We start from the raw sequence: 22872 nt of genomic DNA on the forward strand, positions 1-22872 counted from the left end.
TCTGAAGCGAATGTCTTCGTATCCCAGCGGGAGAGATCCTCAGGTGGCAGACACCTTCTCAGACGAGGACGATCCCGATTTCTCGGTGGAGAGAGAAGCCATGAAAGTCATCGATGCCTTCGACAAGAGCTTGTCGGATTTCCCAACGTCTGAAGTTGTCGATAAGCGCCAGGGCGTCATCATTGACGATCAAATCGCAGATCACAAAGCCAAGTAAAAAAAATAATTTAAAATTTAAGATACTAATGAAAATAATTAATTTAAATTTTGAGATACTAACTAATGAAAATAAATAGTGAGTACTTCAATCAAAATTGTTTTACAGCCTAATTCACAAGTCGAGTTGAACTTCAGTCAGACACAGGAACGTTGATGTCAACCTATCAGAAAGCTTTAATCAGCTGTTCGAGTGTCTGACTGAGGTTAGTGAATGTGGTCATTAAGTAGGTGGGGAATTACAAGGTGCATCTTATAAATATATATTTATTATAAATATATAAAAGCCAGTGTATGAACTTAGTATGCATTTATAATCTATGTATGTATGTCAGAGTCACCGTTTCTTTACTCCTGGTGAATGACAGGGAACTGACCATCGAATAGGTATCGATACATTCATAATATTTTAGGCTATGTGTTTGACTAGGTTGCATAATTATACGAATAAAAAATTAAAAAAAAAGCGGAGATATTAATTAAAAATTTTTTCCCTCTCCATTCTTCCTTGGAAATTAACTGGTAGCTAGTTTTTCCTTTTGACTTTTTCGCTCTTCCCTTCACTTATTTTTAACGCCATGTCACTGGCTGATATCCCGTTTCTAGCGGAAGTGGAAAACATAATAAAGCGCGTTTTTTGAATGATTTTGAATTGCCTCATCCTTTCCCTTTGACTTTTAAGGAGAAGTATTTCAAATGCATTAAAATGTGGTACTAAAATTTTTTCTAATGTCACTTTTCAAAATCTTTCATTTTAGGGTTTTGTCATAAATTTATGAAAATGAATATGAGACATTAAAAAATTAATTTAAGGTGTTTATAGCTTTTGGCTTGCTGTGTGAGCTTCCATTAACCAACACAATTTGTTACAGTTGAAACGAGTGAATGTTGAATAAAACCTCTTCTTGCTGTAGATTTAAGTCGCTTTGAATACATGATTCAAGCATGCGAAGATCTACCTCGGAAATATAATTATTCACAATTGTATATCTTATGTTTTTTTTTCCAGAGATAATGGACTTCAGTCCGACAATCTGGTGGAGGAAGTTTTGCTCAGTGATCGGAAATTCCAGAAAATATTAACAACAGGAGGGAAAATGTTTTTCGGAGAGAAATATCAAGGAAGAGACGAAGAAACAATCGAGTCGAGGCGTTTCATGTCTTTGAAAACTGATCAAAAATCTCGCGGCTCTTCCACTCGCCGAGAAAGTCCGGCGCCGCCAAAACCGCCAAGAAATTATGATTCTTTGCCAAGAGGGTTCAAAGCATCGGATGGTGAAGCATTTTACGGTAAGTGTAAAATAGGCGGAGGGAAGGGGGGCTGATTTTTCTGAAATCGTTCAAAAAATGCCTGTTTTGAAAATATTTACAACAATCTGTTGAAATTTGCTTTTACTGTGGCAAATTTCAATGGATCGACATTCACTAGGCGCAAAAACAATGTAATTTGTAGAACGAGTTGTCTAAACTTAAAAAAAAGTTATAAATTATTCATTTTCGCCAGATCTCCGTTGTCAATTTCTAAAGAAAAAGAAACTAAAAATATCAAAACCTTACACAAATCTTTTTGCCTTCTTGTATTTCGTATTACAGATTCGATTTCAAAATTTATTCCAAAAACTTAAATTTTACTTAAATGTTTTAAATATTTATCATACATTATTTTCACATATTTTTGTCTGTTCATACTATAGGTGCGACATTGATGAAAAAGCATCGATGTTTCAAAACATCGATGAATCAACCAAAAAACATTGGTGTTTTGAAGCATCAAACTTTTTAATACATGTAATTGTACATAATGAACTACTATGAAAATGCTTTTTATGGAAGCATCGGGCTCACAAGCTACATTACCACTACTACTAATAAAAAAAGTAATGCTAATAATAATGATGAATCATTTAAAATGCTTGATTTTTGTATTGACTTGTTTCCAATTGAATTACTAAGAAGAATCGAGCAAAATATATTTAAAACACAAAATAAATTCAAAGATTAGATTTTTAGTGATATAAAATATGTACTTCTATCAGTATGTTACATATTTAAATTAAAGTTATAATTTAATAATTTATACAATGATTTATTGTGGGAAAACTATAATAACGCTCAATATTCTAATTAACGCTTAGTGCTGGAAAAAAAAAGGATTGCTAACTTTTCCCCCAGCGGAGTGTACTTCTTAAAAGAACAAGAAAGAGACAATGATCACAGTTATAGTCACTACAGGATTTTTTGGTTTTTTATATTTTTGGTTCAATTAATAAAAGAATGATACAAAAAAGAAAAAAGAATCACATCGATATTTTGAAAACATCGACATTGATGCCGTACCCCTATACTTAACGAAGTACTTAACGAAAACTAATAAAATATCACTTTATAAAACAGTTTTAAAGCATGATTTAATATGTTAAGAAACAAATTTTTCAATAAAAGTACCGAAAGAAAGTTATATTTTTTTATTTGCTTTATTCCCCTCGTTTTGAAGTTAGTGTTATTTCTTTACCCAAATTTTTATTGCTTAAAATAAATATAAGAGAACGAGATATATCGGCATTTATAAATACATTATGTTATACTCATTTGGCAGAGTTGTTTATCCTTCCGAGAGCGATGGCGTTCCCCCTCAAATACAACGGAGCCCCTCTCCCTTAAAGAACGAGAGCACATCAAAAGAGAAAAAGAATGTCGTAACAAGCCCCCCTAAAGATTTCAATGGCGCAGTCTATGCCCCGAATTCTCCCCGCATTTAGAAGCCCTTTGTTCCTCCGTTTTTTGACTCCGAACTTAAAATTGCTCTTTGGTTTTTCAGAATCCGGCACCACTGATGCAAAAAGTATTTTTTTACAGAAAAAATAAAAAAACTTCCGAAACATCGTGCGCATATTTTATAATTATAGGCTTTATTTCAAGCTATGTAACTTAGCAACTTTTTTGTCTGTCTGCCGGCCGTTGAGAAATGGTTAAGGTATCCGACTAGGTTCGGAGCAGTTTTTTTTTTAAACAGTATTATGAAATAATATTAATGTTTTTTTAGAAGCAGAATGATCTTAAAACATGTATTTTGCTTAAAAATAAACCATAATATCAATAACGTTTTTCAAATGGGTGATTTTTTGTCAAAATTGACTGAAAATTACCAATTAGGAGAAACACTGTATTAAGAAAAATTAACTAGCTGTAAACAATTTGCTTAGATTTTTTCACATGTATAAATACTACACATGAAACAGACCGCAGGTTAAGAAATATTTCAAGAATTTTAAGGTTTATGACAAATTACGTGACTTTATCCAGAAACTTCTCAAAAATTTGTCACCTTTTTTCGGTAAAAAAGCTATAAATCCAAAAATATTTCATCGTTTACATATTCTGTGGTCTATTCCACTCACAAGTACTTACAAGACACGCATGCCAAATTTCATGCTTGAATACTGAATAGAATTTGCAAAATCATGTTTTCCGTAGCTAGTATCGAGAAATAATTGCATTCTTCAAAAAACTTAAGTAAAGATCAGACTTAACACGCGTTATACTGCAGACACTTAGTATTCAAATGCTTATAACGTGAGTTCTAATTCGCGTAGATTATAAAACCAAAATGTTTCATAATCTTAAGGAATGGTGCTGTTGAATAAAACTATTTTGAGAAAAAGTGAATTTTGGTCGAAAATCGCCTTTTCAACGTAGTCGGATACCTTAATACAATAATCATTATAGATAAAATATTTCATTTTTACTTAAAGTAGAAAAATCCATTACCCTAAAGCATTTCTGCAGTTGCTCTTGAGTGTATTATCTTCTTTTTAAGATGCCGTGTTCTCCGGAATACATCCCCTCAGAAACGGACATTCTCCAGATGCTGCAAATTATGCCATCAGTCACTGCAGCAACTCGCCCCAGCAGAATTACTTCGTGGTCGTTGCCATCGATTTTGGTACGACGTACAGCGGCTACGCATTTACGTTTACGCAAGATCCAGAGAACATTCATATGATGCGAAAATGGGAAGGTATTTATGTTTGTGTTATGGATTAGTAATTGTGCAAAATTTTATTTTGGTTTACGTTGAAGTATAAGGTTCATTCAAATGAAACTCGGTCAGTGCGTATAACTTCACATTAGACGTTAGATGGTGTCACGTAACTGCGTATATGGAGGCACCATCTTTTGGTAAAGAGACTGATGCTTGGACAACGTTTGATGTTGCACAGCGACAATGTAGGGTCACACCGAAGAGAAGGTGGTCACACAAGATATCGTCCACTACAGAACATGTCTTTGTTTTTGACCACCAGGGCCCACTGCTTGTAGAGTTCCTGGAACAGGGAATCGCCATCAACGCCCAATGTAATCAAGCCACTTTACAGAAAATTAAAAGGGCAATTAAGTCGAAACAGCCAGGCATGTTGTCCAAAGGTGCCCACACGGCCAATGCGGTGAAGACGACATTGCTACAGTCTCGGTGGGAAACGCTGGGATTCACAGTTCAGTCCAGACCTTTCACCGTGTGACTGTCATGGGCCAAATGTTTCAGAGGTCAGATGTTTTTGGACCTCTGAAACAAGCTATTTGCGAACATCGGTTCACAACGGACAACGAAGTGTGTGACTAGGTCCAGGCCTGGATCCGTCAGCAGCCCACTAGCTTCATCAAAGACGGAATCGACCGACTATTGCTGCAAAGGAACAAATATGCCAACACTTTTAGCAGTTATTTTTGAGTTAATAAAAGTGTCACCGTTATTTTACACTAGTGACCGAGTTTCATTTGAATGTCTTATACTTTGCAATGCCTAGAACTTTAAAAGAAAAAGGATAAAAATGACTTTGAAGCTTGAAAAACTCAGAGGAAAAAAAAGACAGACAGAGAGAGACAGAAAGAGAGAGGGAAAAAAACTAAAATCTAACCTTCATCATACGTGAAATACACCGCCAGCTCAGTCATTTCCAGCCGAGGACTGCAGTTTCGTGCTTATATAGCACTCATCAGCCCCGGCATAGGAAAGTGACTGAGCTGGAGATGGAAAACCTCTTAAGGAAGCCAAGAGTGCGAAACAAACTGGTAGCGAATATAGAATTAGCAGACCAGACGAGTGTCCGAAGCAATGGTTCGGTTCAACTCGAAGATTGAATGCGAGGCGAAGGCATATTCAGTAAATTACACTGAAATAAACCTTCATCATAGTTCGTCAGAGTTAGTTCGTACTGTATGTAAATGATTTCTCAAATGATATGACTGACTAAACATCCAAGATTAGCCCCGTATTCAACAGACAACTCGACCATCGGTCAGACAGCCAGCCTGCCGCTCGAAGCCTTCTTAGACCAATAGAAAGGCTTCAATCGGTGATTCCTGTGTCTGACCGCGGCGGGTGGAATCGTCTGGCGAATACGACTGTGAGAGTACTTTGGTTCTTGGTTTAGTGTTTCAATCCTTTCCAACGTTATGTGTGCCGTTTTTAAAGGAAACTTGTAGTCTCTTTCAATTATGAATTTTTCAATTAAAACTTTCATAAAATTAAGTTGACGAATCGAAATTTAAAAATTAGGTTTTGAAAAAGTGTCTTTCCTAACTTTTACAGAGTCAAAAAAAAAAAAAAAAATGTTATTGCTTAATCTGTAGCCCTCTCTTCCCTAAGATGCAGCACATTCATTTAATCTCAATGAACTAATGAACTCCTACATAGTTGTTCTTATTTCAGACCAATAAATTTTCATCCTTGGTGTTCTGGTATCATTGAACTACTTTAAACTGAAAAGGCTTTTTTTTCTTTTTTCACTTTTAAACTTGAACTACCCATAAATGTTATGTTTTATTGGACATGGAAAAATTCACATGTATTTCACAACTTGCATACAGTAGTTGAGGTTTACAGCAGTAAATATTTTAAACAGCAATATGTACACATGTGTAGCACAAAAATGTAATCATAGAAGTACAAATACAATGCATCAAATGAACTCAATAAAAGTATTTATTGCCCAAATTTATGATTGTTTTTACAAGAAGGACCTGTGAATAAATTTTATAATATGAAAAAAAAAAAAACCCTATTTTTTGAGTAATAAATTAGAAAGAGTTTAGAAACCAAATAACTTGGTTGCCATTTTGACAACTTATTTCGTCATTGAGAAATGACTTTTTGCTAATAGTCCCAAACTTGAGAAACTTTAGGATTTAAATACAGCACGGAAGAATTGGCAGGTTATTCCATTGAGCCCGGGTCGTCTAAGTGAAAGACAGTAACCATAGCCACAAGACCATACGGTACCATTGACACATGACTTGTGTTCGATACGATTCTTATATTGCAGTATTTTTAGAGCATACAGGTATCGATTTGTCTAATTAGGTCTGATATAGTTCTTATATTGTACAGTTATCTTATCATCTCGTTATCTATCATTATTTTTAGCAACCAAGTAGAGTCTTTCTCGAGACATTTTGAAATCATCTTGTATTTTTTTAGGATACTTCCCTTTAACAGGAAACAAATTTATTTTTCATTTATCATTATTATGTACTCTTACCTTATTTCGTGAGCTATGATTTTGAAATTTTATTTAATGCACAATAAAACATATATTTAAATTTTAAAAACATACAAATGATCCAAAAAAAAAAAAAAACACTTTTTAATGTTTCAAAAGGTGGAGACCCCGGAGTGGTTAACCAAAAAACACCAACCACTCTTCTACTAGATCCCAATGAGAAATTCCATTCTTTTGGATATGCTGCAAGGGACAATTATCATGACGTTGATCCAGAAGAAGCAAAAAAATGGCTCTATTTTGAAAAATTCAAAATGACTCTTCATAAAACAGAGGTAAGAATTTTCTCTATTCTGTACAGGGCGTAAGCGGATTCATATTGTTTTGCGATAACCACAGCTATTTATTAGCAGGGAAATGTAGGGCAAAGTGAAATAGCGGGGTAAAGTGAAATGGTGAATTATTACTGTGCTTTTAGCGTCACCTATCTGGAAATATTTTCACTATATAGTTAGCACATATAATCTATTCCAGTAAGGAAAAAATTCCACCAAAGATTAAGGCATCTGATAATACAGATAATTTTCAAAAATTGATACTCATATTGTAATATTTTGTTGCAAGTCAAAAATTATCTGCAAGTCAAAAATTAAAATCTTTGTATCCACCACTTCATGTAATGCCCCCCCCCCAAAAAAAAAAAAAATTGAATTCAAAAAGATATTTACTTTTTCTCATGGTTTGGACATTTTTTTATATTTTTTCAAACAAACATTCAAAATTTTCCCCACGGTTTGGAGGGGGGAGGGGGGCATGACTCCCTCCCTTGTATCCACCACTGGTTAAAACGCATTGCAATCCACCTTAAAAACACTAATTGCAACATACTGACCAAATCGGTTAAGTATTAATGTACGAGCATTTATGAGAGCGGACTGCCGCCATCTTTGATGACGGTCAGTCTAGAAAATGTACCAAATGGCAGATGTTTACCCAAAGCTCAAAGTTCAAAACCCTACTCAAATTTTTCTACACGCGTGCTGTCAGATTGTCAGATCCTGGACTAAGAGGCGAAAATCGGTAGGAAGTGTAAAAGAAACCGTATCTGAATATATTGAACTCATTTTCGGAAAAAAAGGGGAGAGTGTTTTTAATTGCAATTTGTGTTACGGTATATCTCTATTTTAACGGAAAAGAAATCATACTGACATGCTTAATATAAAGTGAATTTATATCAAACCCTTTCGTACTCTACAGTTTATTAAAATTACTAAAATACATCTTGATAGAAAGATTTAAAGCAAAATGGAAGAGTGTGTGTGGGGGGGGGGGGGCGGCATTTTGAAGTTTTGCCCCACCTCGGAAGCTTCCTAGATCCGGCACTGCTCTCATATTATTTTCTTTCAAGTGAGTTTAACGCTGATTCAATCGCTCCCCGTTGTAGGGCAATATGTTAAGTCTTGAAGGTGACTAGTCAAAAAATAAGAGGGTATACATTGAAGCTTTAGGAAGAAAAGGATAGATAACTTAGTTTAAATTCTAGAAAACAAGTACTAAAGGTTTTTACTTTTCCAAAACCACGTTATATATAGCAGGGAGAAATGCATATTCTTCTATAAGCTATGAAAAATACATGATGAAAATTCAATCAGAAAAGCAGATGTGTATGCATATGATATTGCTGGGCGATATTTCTAACTGCTGTATTAAAAAAAATGACTAAAATAAAATATCAAATATCATAAACGTCGGGCGCTACATTTCGAAAGAAACAGAAACTAAAACTGTATTGAGGGTATATTGCGTTATACTCCGTATACCCTCCAATACAGTCCTGGTTTTAGGCACTGTGAACTTAGCAAGTTTAGTCACGAGGTCATAATACGCCTTATGTTGGTTCCTATCCCTACAGATAGTGTTGTATTACATTGTCGTGGGAAGGTAAATGGCAGTATCGGCAGAAATGAGTTCTTGAGATATTTGAAGAAGCACTGTTTTGGATTCCATACTAACGATAGGAACATGTTGGAATTCTGTGCTTTTTTTTTAAATCGTGCTTTAGTTTCAGCTGGAACGAAATAAGTAAGCTTGTTCAACAAAGCTCAGTACAATAGATGACAAAAATTTGCAGATACTGTCCATTACCTTCCCACGGCAATATAGTCCGAGCTTATCTGGTGCATAGTAAAAATGATGTTTTTTTCTTTCGTTTCGTAGCATTTAAGTCGAGAGACTTTAATTCATGCTGCAAATGGAAAAGGGATACCGGCCCTAACTGTGTTCGCCCATGCACTTCGCTATTTCAAAGAACATGCCTTACAAGAACTAAGCGATCAATCCGCCACAGCCATCTTGAATGACGATGTCCGGTGGGTTGTGACAGTTCCCGCCATATGGAGGCAACCTGCCAAGCAGTTCATGCGAAACGCGGCCTATGAGGTGAGTCTGATTCTATAAAGTTTATCACGACATCTGTGAGAAAATTGAAGTCAAAAAGTCAAAGATTTATTATTTTCCCTAGGCCGGTATAGCATCTCCTGATAATCCGGAGCAACTGCTGGTTGCTTTGGAGCCTGAAGCAGCATCCATATTTTGTCGACGTCTGAGGTCACATCAATTGATTCCCCTGATTTCAAGTCCGCAAAGACTGCTGATGCCTAACATCAAAGAAGACACCGAATCCAGTCAAGAACCCGCCGTGATAGAAAACGCCGGTAATCTTAAGACCTGAAACGTCATTTGATTCTTTCAATACTGATAACAATTTTTGATCCATCGAAAGTGATGAATTTAAATTTTAACGTGATAAGTAATTTAGTTTGCAAAGTTCAATCATCAAAACAGTTCTCTTTCCTTTTTAACCGTTGTATGTTCTCTTTCACCCCCCCCCCTTTAGATTTGTAATGGTATATATACTTATTATTTTTTAATAACAGGAAAACTAGTGATTGATTCATTTCGATGCTTACTATCATTAACTTCAAACTTTTCTTTTACATGAAAAATTCACGCTTCTATATTTGATATTAATGCGCTGAGTTGCGGATAACTGTTAATATTTTTGATATATAGTAAAACTATCCTAATGAGCAAAGTGTGACTAAAAGAAGTAAAAGTTTTCGAAATTTTTTAATATATAAGAATTTACTGATTCAAGGACTCCCAATTAAACTATCAAACATTGAATATTTACATAATTAGTGGTTTCTCGTTATTTGTTTAATTATGTAATGCTAATTGGCTTAAGCACCTCAACCATTGTATAGGCTAGATGAAGTTGATTTCGTAAGTATTTTTCGCCCGTAGTACTTTAGATTTTAAATTAAAAATGCATACAGTTTAATATAAAATACTGTCGCAAAGCAGAAGTGCCAGAAAATTCAACATTATAAACATTCGTTTGATGGACCTCATAGTTAAAGTAATGAGTACTCAGACATCGTAAAAGAAAAAAAAATCAAGGATTAATGAAATGTTGTCTTGATATATTTTTTAAAAAATTTGATGGTAATGCGCACAGAAGTCTCTCATGATGTTCAATTTTTTGTTTATTTATTTAATTCTTAAAAACATTTTGGTAAACTTCATTCACAGCTGTTACTTAGAAACCTAGAAATCGAAATTTGATTTGATATTCCAGTTATCTGTTAGAACCGTCATGAAATTGTGCCCCAAGTAACAATGAATTTATTCTTAATATTCTTCACACAGGCACAAAATATATGGTAGTTGATTGTGGAGGAGGAACTGTGGACATCACAGTACATGAAATCATAGACGAGAATGGGACTATTAAGGAACTGCACAAGGCAACAGGTGGACCTTACGGATCAATTGGAGTGGACATAGAATTTGAGAAGCTGTTGGGAAGGATATTTGGAGTAGATTTCGTAGAACAATTCAAAGCAAGGAGACCAGTAGCTTTCGTCGAGCTGATGGTGGCTTTCGAAGCAAGAAAGCGGAATGCAAGTCCTTTCAAGATTACGCCAATCAACATTGCTCTTAATTTCCCTTTCATCGATGATTTCAAGAGGACTAAAATTGGATCGGTGAGCCGAATAATGGATGTTCTTTTATTTATTTTTGAGTTTGAGTACACGTTTTAACGTGATAAATACAATAGAAAATTTCAATTCATAAGCAGGGCTTCATTTCTCATTCGGCGCGGCTTAGGAATCTCTAGAAACCTCAAAAAATTGTAGATCCAGAAAACTATAATGAAATATCATTTAAATTTATCATGATGTTTGAAACCAATAATATAGTAATGTGGCCTTTAAGAGGAAAACAACTATTTTTACTAATTTTTCTCTTTGGTAATTAACCTTGGTGTCTCTTCCACTCTGCCTATTGTAGCACATGAAAGGACAAAAAAAAAAAGTGTGCGGTTTCATCTCTACGACTGCGCGGGGCATACTGACCAGAACTTTTCTAAATCGGGTTCTGTTCAATTTGAAAAAAATCTATTCATATTCAATCATTGACTCTTATAACTGAATTTCACGCTCATTGCCTGTCAAATCATAAATAACAATATTTTCAGTTGCAGTAAACGTGATTCTTGATTTCTAATCAGGTCAGTTTCATTTATGTGTATGAACAATCCATTCATAATTAGATTTAGTATGAACATTTGTAGACTTTATAGTATAAATTATCTACTATAATATTAAAATCTGTTCGCGTCCGTCTGTCTGTCTGTCTGTTTGTCTGAAGATCGATCTTCTCGAGAACCGCTGCGAATCGAGAGTCAAACGAAATACCGATCAATTCGAAATTTTCCAAAGAAAACAACAGGACCAATCTCGTAATTGTGCGACTTTAATTAGCGGAGATATTAATTAAAACGTTAATCAACATAACGTTATTCAGGAATTTTTATTTCTTTCCTGTTGCCATTTTGCATACGCGTGAGCAAGTAAAATTCTAATAATTGTTTCAAAAGAGATTTTTTTGGCTGCTGTCCAAATCTTAAAACAACGTTTCCATCTAGAATTTCATTTTAAATTAGTTTAAAATTGGTTGCCCTATTCGGACATAGCCTTTATTTTATCGTCTGTCCTTTTTTTATTTTTTACATTCAACGTTCTTATCTCTTTTCATCATATGAAAGTTGTTTCTTTAGCTATGTTTATTGATTGTAGTGTAAGTTTATCATTCACCGGCCTCATATTTTGGTACACTTAGATGTGCGACTAATTATGTTTATTTTGTTGGACTTTTTCCCGTCAAGTGGGTGAGTTTTCGAATTGAAATAACTCTCTTTTTCCTTCCTGTTTCTATTTTTAAAATACAGTTTATATCGTTAAAAGAACATGTTAAATTAAGAGTGTTTGGATTTCTTTGTGAAACAAAAAAGATTGTTTTTAAGGATTTTAACTAAAGCTAAATTGGAATCTGATGACTTGGTATTAAATTAATGCTTATTGGTAGTTATTTAGTCTTGGTGCTTTAGTTTCACATAATCAACCAAAAAGTATGTGTCATACTATGTAAAATGCTGATTGTATGATTGTAATTGTACATAAATAGTTCAGATATAGTCTATCAGATGTAATTCATTTTAACGTGAGCACAGATTATAGTTGATCATGCATATATTTTCATCTTTTGTGCTAATTGAAATTACTCATAAATTGTATCATTGATAACTATGATTAACGTTAAAGAGATTTTTGACAAAAATATGCTCTACTGGTGTTTTGCAAACCTTGCATTACGCGTATTTATTTACTCCTTAGCGCTTTAGAAATTGATGTCAGAGTAATTAAAAAACATCAATTGGACATCTCTTTCATTTTTTAAGTAGCCCGTGCAACGCCGGGCACGCAGCTAGTGTTCATATTAAATTCTGCTCTTAAAATTTGACAATGTTCAAGTTGGCTCTCTTTTAAAAAATATGAATGTCATTTAAAATCGATTTTCAAGTTGATTCTCCCAAATAATAAATAACAAATTTCTGTTGCAGGAAACATAGTTCGCAATTTCGAATGAAATCGTAAGTAAGGTCGATTATGTCTTTGAGCTATCGATTCATGATTAGATTTAAGTCGAATTGTGATAGACTTTAATACAAACTATTTATACCAAAGTCGTTTTTCATAACTGACTTTCAAGTTCATTACCAATTAAATAGCGAATAAAGTTACTTCAGTTTGCGGGAGACTCAATTCTTTGAATCGTAACTTTAATTATGTCTTTGAACTATCTGTGCAAGGAGTAAGTTTTTCGAAGAGGAAAAGCTGTATTTAAATCAATTGATTAATCATCATCATCATTTTTTCTTTTAATTTTGCCTTCTGTTACGACACAAAATATCTCGCATATTTTTCTGCATAAAATTTCTAAGTTTCATAATTCATAATTTATTTTACAGATTGATGCCGCCGTCAAAAAATTTGGAAGCAAAGAAATTAAGTGGTCCTCACAAGGCATGCTACGATTAGAACCCGCTGCCATGCTGACGCTTTTCCAACCCACACTCGATGCCATACGATTGCACGTATCCAACGTCTTAGAAAACTGTGGAAGCAGCAACATATCCTACCTGTTCCTTGTTGGCGGCTTTGCCGAATCAGCTATTCTCCAGAAGTGCATTCGAGATGCCTTTTCTAGCCGACTCAAGGTCATCATTCCTCAAGATGTCAGTTTGGCCATATTGAAAGGGGCAGTCCTCTTTGGAGTAGATCCCACAGTTGTCAGTTCTAGAAGATCTAGATTGACTTATGGTGTTGGCGTTCTCAACAGGTATGATATTTCAGCTGAATTTCAAGTCAAAACTTAAACTGTGTTCAGTTTATAAATATAATACAGACAAAATGATTCATTTTTTGTATTGAGCATCAGAAAAAATAAACCAAACTCTTGGATGCCGTAGTGTAAATTCTAATGGAGGAGAAATGGCACCAATTTATATTTGCATAAAGTCAGAATTTCAAAAGAGCTTAATTGAAACCAGGACTAGTATTTTTATTGTTTTGAATATAATTATAAAAGCCTAATACTCAGCAGTGGATACACTAGTCAACATCAAAAATGCATCCGGCTCAAAAATAGCTATTTCCGAAATATTTTGCCTCGTTTGACACGAAAATCACCATGAAAATTTGATATTAGCTGTAGTTTTCAATGCCAACTAAGATAGTGAATTCTCACTAATGCTCTTTTTTCCTGCGGATAGAAACACCGCAAGGGGCTGACTGTCCTCAAAACTTCGACCCTTGGTTGGGATAGAAACTCTCACTGCATGAAAACCGAAATGGACAAAAAATTTGAATTCTGGGAATTTGAATTCTTCCAAAATCAGACAAAATTTGGGGTTCTAGGTAGATCCACCCATTTCTGCTTCCACTCATGCACATTCTGCCGCGAATAATGAAGAACTTCGTGAAAGATGTGAACAAAGACAATTTTCCAATGCATTAGGGGAAATTCCCAAGATATATTGAATCTAAGGTTAAGGAGAAAATTTTTAACGGCCCTCCAAATAAGCCCAATTATGAAAACTAGTGTTCTTTGGAAAAAAAATGCGAGGGGAGAAAAAAAAAACACCCAAGAAGCCTTTAAGAGTATATCATATGTATTTCTAAGCAGCAGAGAAGACGAGAACTAAAAATAGTTGGTCAAACAATCACTACCGAAGTTCTGTGACCCTTGATGAATGATTGTGTCTATGAAACTCTATTTTGTTCACGCCATCCAGGATATGTTGTTTAAAAACTAAAGCTATGAGCACTGAGCATGAGGAAAGGTTTCACCAAAATATCTTTACAATGGAACTCAAGCAGCAGGGTCATTTGGCTGATTTAAAGCTCACCAAATGCTGCTGAGCTATTACAAGTCACGGTCTTTCTTTGATGTACAAAAAATAATCGAAAATGAAGCGTTTACAGCAACAAGCCAAAAGGAACAGCTGTTCTCCAATAAATAAGCATTATAATATAAAATAGGACCTATTTAATAACATTTATTGAACAGGATTTTTTTTTTCTTAACATTACCTTTAAATCAATGTGCGGTTGCTGTATATCTTTCTCCAGTGGGATTTTATGTATCTTGAAAACAAGAGCTAATAAAAAACATCCTCTACCGTGTTCGTTTTTCTCGACCCAAAACCAGTAGGAATTGACCATTTAAAAGCAGGATGCTGACAAAAAGTTCTTTTTTTTTTTTTTTTTTGACTAGTGATATTAGGTGCAAGTTTCTGAATAAAAGTGACAATTGCACAATAACAAACAGAAAAGAAAATCTAAACAGACTAAGAAATGAAAAAAACCTGATGCGGAAACCACATTACTCCCTTTTACATTTATTAAATGATAGATGGATTTTACTAACTCAAAATAATGACCGCGAGTACCTATGTACGCGCATTAGAAGCCTTACGCGCTTATTAGAAGCACTTATTAGAAGCGCGCATTAGAAGTCATTTCTCTTAATTGAACAGCTTTTTAGACATTTTCCTACACATGAAAGTATAGTTAAGCATAAAGAACTAGATACTTTTCCAAGGTACGTCACTTGACTCAGTTTAAATCTTGGCGATAATTTTTTATTTTGTTCATTGTCGTCATGTTAGTCAAAGATGCATAGAAACTACTTGTTTGGTGATATCATATGCTATTTTATCTTCTTAATGGACGTCCTTAAATAATACTAATTGTCTTTTTTTAATTTATCTGACTAAGAATGCGAACATTAGTCTTCAATTATACTTGATTCAAATAATATTGTCATTCCCAAATGCCATAGCTTGTCTCTCTCTCTCTGTCTTTTCCGGAAGTAGTAAGTCCAAAAATATGCTACAAAAATAGTACGATGAAATCAAGTACAAAAATAGCTATAATAAGCAACGAAATTTTTGCATTATATGCTATCTAAAAATCTTGCAAAGACTGCATCAAGCACAGTTCCGTGACTTGTACTGGCTTCTTCTGGCTTATTAATAATTTGTCATTGTAATTTGGATTGTAAGAAACGATAGTAAATTTTTAGCTCGATCAGAAACAAAATTAACATTAAAATCTCCGGTTAAAACTAAAGGAATTGTATAATAATCTTCATTAACTAAAGCAGAACCGTCTTGTGTATACTTTAAAAGCTGTTTATGAAAAAATTGAATAATACTTGAATAAATACTTTTGTTTGTATATATATATATATATATATATATATATATATATATATATATATATGTTGGCAATAATAATTTGTTTCTTTGCTTCATAGAGACATTCCACTAGACCCAATATCGTTTTGTGTGCCGCATTAAAGCTTGTAGCATTATTAACATGTAATCCTATATTTGGAGTGACAATATTTATGCAATTAAGATCATTCTGATAAACTGCTGCGCCTACTGCTCTTATATTTCGACGCTTTAATTGTACAATACGTTTAAAAGATGGGATAATTTTAGTATCATCATTTTTGCCTCCCCTGAAAAAATGACCAGGGACCCTAACCACACACTTTGTTGGATCCCCCCCCCCCCCGAATAACTAACTTTTTAATGAGTGATTGTTTTAAAGTTAAAGTCAGTTTAGATTTTATTCTGTGATGCACAAATTAAATGTTTATTTATTATTTTTTGTTTTCTCGGCCGTCCCCCAACTCCCGCGTTGCGGAGTCTGTGGAGATGAAGTTCGTTTAAAATATGTACACCTTATCACAGTTCAAAACCCTAAATGAAGCGCGATATTTTTAGTATAACTAATCGCAAAAATGTTTTTGTTTAGAAAATAAATTTAAAGATTAAATGCTGTTTTGAATATATATTGTTTACAATGTTATTGATATTATATTGTATTAAACTCACCTTTCGTTAGGAGATTGAGTTATGTTGCGATGATCATCCATCTTCTGCTAGTTTCATTATTTTTTCTACTATCACTTAACGCTTAAAGCTGACCCAAAGAGTAAAGAAACAAAATATCTGTGACCTTGCACGCTTCTGTCGCATGCGCGAACGAAAGGAATGCCAGACGAGAGTTGCGCCGTTACGCGCGTTATGTCACAAATCGGTTTACCCTCCCATAAGAAGTTATCACTCAAAAATTAGCCTATATCCTTCCTCAATAAATGGACTATTTAACACAAAAAGAATTTTTCAATTCGAACTAGTAATTCCTGAGATTAGCGCTTTCAAACAAACTCTTCAGCTTTATATTATTAGTTAATTATTAAGAAAAATAAGACAATGATACGTATATAATATTTTTTACGAACCATTTTTAGCATCGTTTAGGATTCTCTCTGAAAACTACTCTCGAGAATTGCTTCATGGCTAACTCGAACCTACACCCACTGGATTGCAAAGTCCACACTTTCAGATCAAGCCACCATGGCTACTCACATTTTGCGTTCCAAACATTTTATTTTATAATATAAATTTTCCCGCTTTCATAACATTTTTTATTGCTGCTCCACTCCTATTAGTTATAGCATGATGTTATATAACCTATAGCCTTCCTCAATGAATGGACTATTCAACTGAAAAAGAATATTTCAATTCGAAACCATAGTTCCCGAGATTAGCGCGTTCAAACAAACAAACTCTACTGCTTTATATTATTCATATAGATAACCTTCCTCAATGAATGGATTATTCAACACAAAAATAATTTTTCAATTTGAACCAGTAGTTCCCGAGATTAGCGCGTTCAAACAAACAAACTCTACTGCTTTATATTATTAGTATAGATAGATTATGCTTAGTTATCTGAACGAAGTAAGAACTTTAAAAAAAAGAAAGAACACCCTTCGGTTAAGGTTTTGCTGCAGCAAAGGGCGTTTCCGGAAAATTGATTTTCAGACCGTAGGTCTATTTTTCGTCATTAGCCGGCCCGGTAAGCTTTAATATGAGGGCGAATTTCTTCAAGAAAGAAGAAAGATCTCGCATACAGATAGAAAAATAATCCACAGAAATAATATCTAAGATAAGATATTGAAGAGAAATGTTTTTATTTTTGAAAATTTATATCATTTGTTATCGTAGGCTGCTTGAACTGTATTGGCCTTGATGGCAACACGTGTTTATCATTTAACCGCACGGTTAACTACAAAATCAGTTGAACTAAGTTCGTTTTAGCTTTTTGAATGTAGTAAAAATGTGACTGGCTATTTGTTTTTTCCGAAAGAGAAAAAAAAATAATAATTTGCCCATCGAGTTGTTTGTAATTTTAATGTTTTGATTCGTGTTCTAATAAATATTCATAGGTTAACTAAATTAAAAGCGTAATTTCAATTTGGGGTAGTAATTATTTTATTTGTACAAAGGGTCAAAAACTGCCATCAGAAGAATTTACATTTCAGTATATGATTTTGTTTTCTGATCAAAAATTATTCTATTGTAGTTTGAAATCTTAAACCTGATACTTTTATTTTCGCTTATATTATGCTTTAGTTTTCTGATCGGAGTTCTAAGTTTCAAAATCAGAAGAGAAAAAAATCCTTACAATTAAGAAACAATTTAGCTACAGGTTGCATCAAGTTTTCGTAACAGCAAGGAGCATTTCATTCTCATTTATTTTATTGCCTGACTCGTGTTATTTATTGTATTTTAAGTGTTCATGTAATGCATTATTAATCTGGTTTTTCGATATAGATAGTCCGGGCTGGGCTCGAACACTCATTCTTCTGGTTACCACTCGAACGCTTTGCCGATCGAGCCATTCAGCTCTGTCAGTCTCGGCGAAAGTTAAATTATAAAATTAACCGAAAATCTCAATCCGGTGCTTTAAAACATGTTTTTTTTTTTTTTTAACTTCAGGTCGATCCACCGTGGCTACGCATATCCGGCGTTCCTAGCATTCTATATTATAATTAAATTTACCCCGTTACGCGCGTTATGTCACAAATCGGTTTACCCTCCCATAAGAAGTTATCACTTCAACAATGAAAATGTAAGAGAAGTATTATATGGGCTCCGCGCAACTTGAAAGTAATGAAATTATAGTTTAAACATTACGATTGATTATGATTGTAACAATATTTTCAGTAGGTTAAAACAAATCACTGTTGTGAATGCATAAGGAATAAAAAAGATTAATGGTTGCATGATATTCATCAGTGAAAATGTCTCTACGCATTTAGCTGTTCTTTAAAAGTCCTGCTTGCTCAGAAATATTTATCGAGAGTGGTTATAATTTTGAAATGTGGTATTACAACAACTTTTCTAATTATTTTTTTTTATCTTTTATTCCAATGAAAAACTCGTTAAAAATAAACTTACTGCATCATACAATTCTGCTAGAAATAGATTACTCAGAAAATTAAAATAAATAAAACGTTACCCGCAAAAAAAATTTAAGTCCCCATAAACAAATTTTGGAAAATATGCGCAGGTGTGAAAACTTGGGTTACGACTGAATAATGAACAGATTCACTAAACTCTTTTGTGTAAGCAGTCAGTTGATATTAAACAAAGGCTTAATTTCCATAATCTTGATATCACGCCATGAGAACTCTTATCATCAAGCTTGACAAATCGTTAGGTTCTTTTATATCGCGAAAGGGTGAAATAAAAAAAAAATAAAGCATTGTTGAATTGTATAATTGTTTCGCGGATAGTTTTTTAATACAATAAAATATGTCACTGCTTAATATTTTTTTGCTACAAGATGGAAAAGCAACACACTATGAGTGATGTCACGAGAATTTTCAAATAGTAGTGCAAATATAAAAGTTTTGCCAAACGTTACCGTTACTGATTTTTTACACTTTGTCTGAACTTCAGTGCAAATAATTATTGTAATTTTTTAAAAGCCATATGTTGATAAAAATTGTGTGATTCTAAAATAGGCATATCGATAACAGTTGGGTGATTCTAAAGGTGGAATGTCGAAATATCGATAACAATTGTATGATTCTAAAAGTGGCACATCGATAATAATTGTATGATTTTAAAAGTGGCATATCGATAATGATTGTATGATTTTAAAAGTGGCATATCGATAATAATTGCATAATTCTAAAAGTGGCACATCGATAGTAGCTGTATGACTCTAAAAGTGGCATATCGATAACAATTGTATGATTCTAAAAGTAGCATATCGATAATAATAGTACGATTCTAAAAGTGGCAAATCGATAATAAATAGGGTCAGTAGGAGTAAATGAAAACAAAACTTCAATGTTTTAAGTTTAGATCTTTCTCCTCCTTTTAGATAAACTGAAAGATAAAATTTTATACATTTCATTGAAAACTACACTCCTTGACAGCGCCTGCTCATGAAAAGTTTGGCTATGTGGTTATTTGCTAGCGAATGAAATTCGGTGATCATATTTGAATCATATTCTCCCAAAAAATCTTATTCGGCAAGTTTTGTTCGATAATTCGGAAAATTAGGATACAACAGGGCATATTTTTAAAATGCTTCTTATAATAATTCCTAATGTTACTTCTCATTAAACGTAGGTAGGTATCTGCGCACTGTTCATGTTCTTATTTTATCATTCGGTAAAATTAGTTGTTTCATTCAGTTAGTTGAGATTCCCTCTCTCCCAAAAAGTTATGAGGGTAACAGCACCTAGTTACGTTACAAGGACGGATACATATTACTATTTTTGGTGGGTCGTGGTAAGGGAAGAATGACCCTCCTTTCCTCCCCCACCCCATGAACGAACCTACAATTTTAAGAACAAAAAAATTCTGAGACTGCTTGGGTGTCAATAAAAAACACCGAATTGGCCAGGAATCAGACACCTAATAAGGCACAAACATTACTAATCAATTTTATCTGCTATGAAAAGAAGTAGTAACTTTAAAAAAAATGAATTGAAAAGATTACAGAAGTCGTTTACATTTTATTCACAAAGTGCTTGAACACAATGTGGGCTTTTAATATTGTATTTTTGAAGGTATAGGGGAAGTCATGACCCCTATGACCCTCCCCTTGTATCCGCCCCTAATTACATGGTCTCCACATTAAATTTTTAATTTTCTGTTCTTGAGTATATAAGTAAATGCAATTTTCTTTCCACAGGTTCATCAACGGCGTTCATCCGCAAGAGAAGCTAGTCATCAAGGACGGCGTGGAATGGTGCGCCGATGTCTTCGATAAATTCGTTCTAGCAGATCAATCCGTATGTGTTGGGGACACAGTTATCCGTCGTTACACACCTGCGAGAAGTGGTCAGACATGCAGCGTCATCCACATTTACTGCAGCGAGAGGGAAGGTGTCCAGTTCATCACCGACCCAGGGGTTAAAAGATGTGGTACATTGGTGCTAGACCTGGAGGACGAGAAGCTGGAAGCTCAGCAAACCGGGAAGAGGGAGATTCAGACCATCATGATCTTCGGCGACACGGAATTGAAAGTCAGCGCCATGGATGTCCTCACCGGGAGATGCGTTAAAGCTGAAGTGGATTTCCTCAATGGATAGTTATATGCAGAACTGTTTGTGCTGGTGAAAAGTTTCATTGTGAAGTAGTCGACGCAGCGTAGCATTCAAGCTAATTTTTGATGCCAGGAAACGTTTTTGTCAAAGACAAACATAATGCGAGTAAAGTTTCACAGTCGATTCATGTAATTTTTATTTTAAAGAAATGAAAAGAGGGACAAATTAACATTGAACCTTGCTGATGTGAAGTTATTGATATGAAGTGATAAAAAATGTTTTATCGGAAAATACTTGAAAACACACATATTAACTACCATCTACGGACACTTCCATCGAACTTGTTTCAGATGATGGAAAATGCTTTCGTCGGGGAGTAAAAATTATGAGGGTGAATTTTCCACAATTAACTAATAACTTCATTTTTTCAAGAAATAAAAAAGAAATGAACATTGAACCATGCTGTAAAGTTGTTGGTAGGATAGTATAAAAGACGAATCGATCTCAAACTCTCATTCCTTTCGGGTGGTAAAGCCAGTTTATATCTCGAAGAAAGTGCATTTTGCTAGAAACTGAACTCATTGCATTGGTTATACTTTTGAGTAGGACTTTAAACAACAAGTTCTACTTTGAAGAACATTTTAATGTTAGTCATTGCTTCATTCAAATAATTAAAGGAAGTGCATAACATTTTAAAGTAATGAAATATTAAAATAATGTATCAAAAGACTTTAAAATTTTAAGCTTAATCTTCTACAAACCATCTTTGGTGAGAGAAAGATTTTCTTTTACTTGTAGGATGTGCATGTTAGAATAATATTATCAACTTTACGTGTCCCGAAGTGATGTTTCATTCTTCAACAATGCAAATAAGAATTTCTTTAAAAATGACTTTCAATGATAGTTTAAACTGCAAAAACGAAAACGTCTGTTGTTTGTTGCAGTAGTTCAAGCGAATTGCTAGATTCGTAATCATTAGTGCATTTTACAAAACAGAGTAGTATACCTTTTAGTTCAGAAACAAAATTTTATTGAAATGATTAAGTTTTCAATTGTTCTGCATTGAAAAATAAAACGGTAGAGCTCAAATATTTTATTGGTGCTTTAGAAAAAATAGTTATGTTATTTAGGTAGTAATGGCCTGCAAATTATTGCTATTAGTTATAGTCTGTGAGTAAGTTATAGCATCAAATCAATGTTTATAACTTCGTCATTTATAAACTGCTTCATAGAAATGGATACTTTAACTGTGAAACTACACTAAAGAATGTTCCTAAATTTTGAGCGGATGCATTGTCATGGTCGATTTTTATGCTTCATATGCATAAAAAACTATCGAATGCCTTACGATATTAAGTTCAAATCCGAACCTCAAATAATTGATGTGCCAATTTATATATTGTACTGTGTTTTAATTTTAGAGTATTTGTTCCATTTGTGCAATAAAATTTATTTTCTGCTATTATGCTGCACTTTTTCTTCTTTCAATTTTATATATGTTCCTTCAAACGCATTTCTTATGTGTTACTTTTATTACTTCACTATATGAAGTGGCAACTAAAATTTTGATTAAAAAAATCTAATATACAATTCTCATCAAATTTTTCGCCACAGTTTTCCTTATGTCATTTTGCTTAAATGCCCTAATGGTCATTCTGATCAATTTAAGAATAATGTTAGAGGTAGTTAATTTTTAGAAAAAAATATTCAAATTTGGAAGCCCAAAGAAAACATAAGGTATCTGTTATATACATATTTGAAATTAGATAAAATATTTATTACATAAATAAATAATTAACTTATACCTTTATGTATT

The 22872-nt window shown here is 33.7% G+C and overlaps 1 protein-coding gene across 1 annotated transcript; it reads left to right on the forward strand.

Moving 5' to 3' along the window:
* Positions 1-4200: 4200 nt before the first annotated feature.
* Positions 4201-22510, forward strand: LOC129234634 (heat shock 70 kDa protein 12A-like). The gene is given in 7 exon segments (XM_054868667.1): positions 4201-4234; positions 6876-7051; positions 8934-9155; positions 9238-9430; positions 10368-10765; positions 13093-13463; positions 20702-22510. Coding segments are annotated over 7 exon segments (1779 nt in total). The 5' UTR covers positions 4201-4215; the 3' UTR covers positions 21102-22510.
* Positions 22511-22872: the final 362 nt, after the last annotated feature.

The sequence above is a fragment of the Uloborus diversus genome, chromosome 1 (assembly GCF_026930045.1).
Source record: "Uloborus diversus isolate 005 chromosome 1, Udiv.v.3.1, whole genome shotgun sequence".
NCBI classification, from domain to species: domain Eukaryota; kingdom Metazoa; phylum Arthropoda; class Arachnida; order Araneae; family Uloboridae; genus Uloborus; species Uloborus diversus.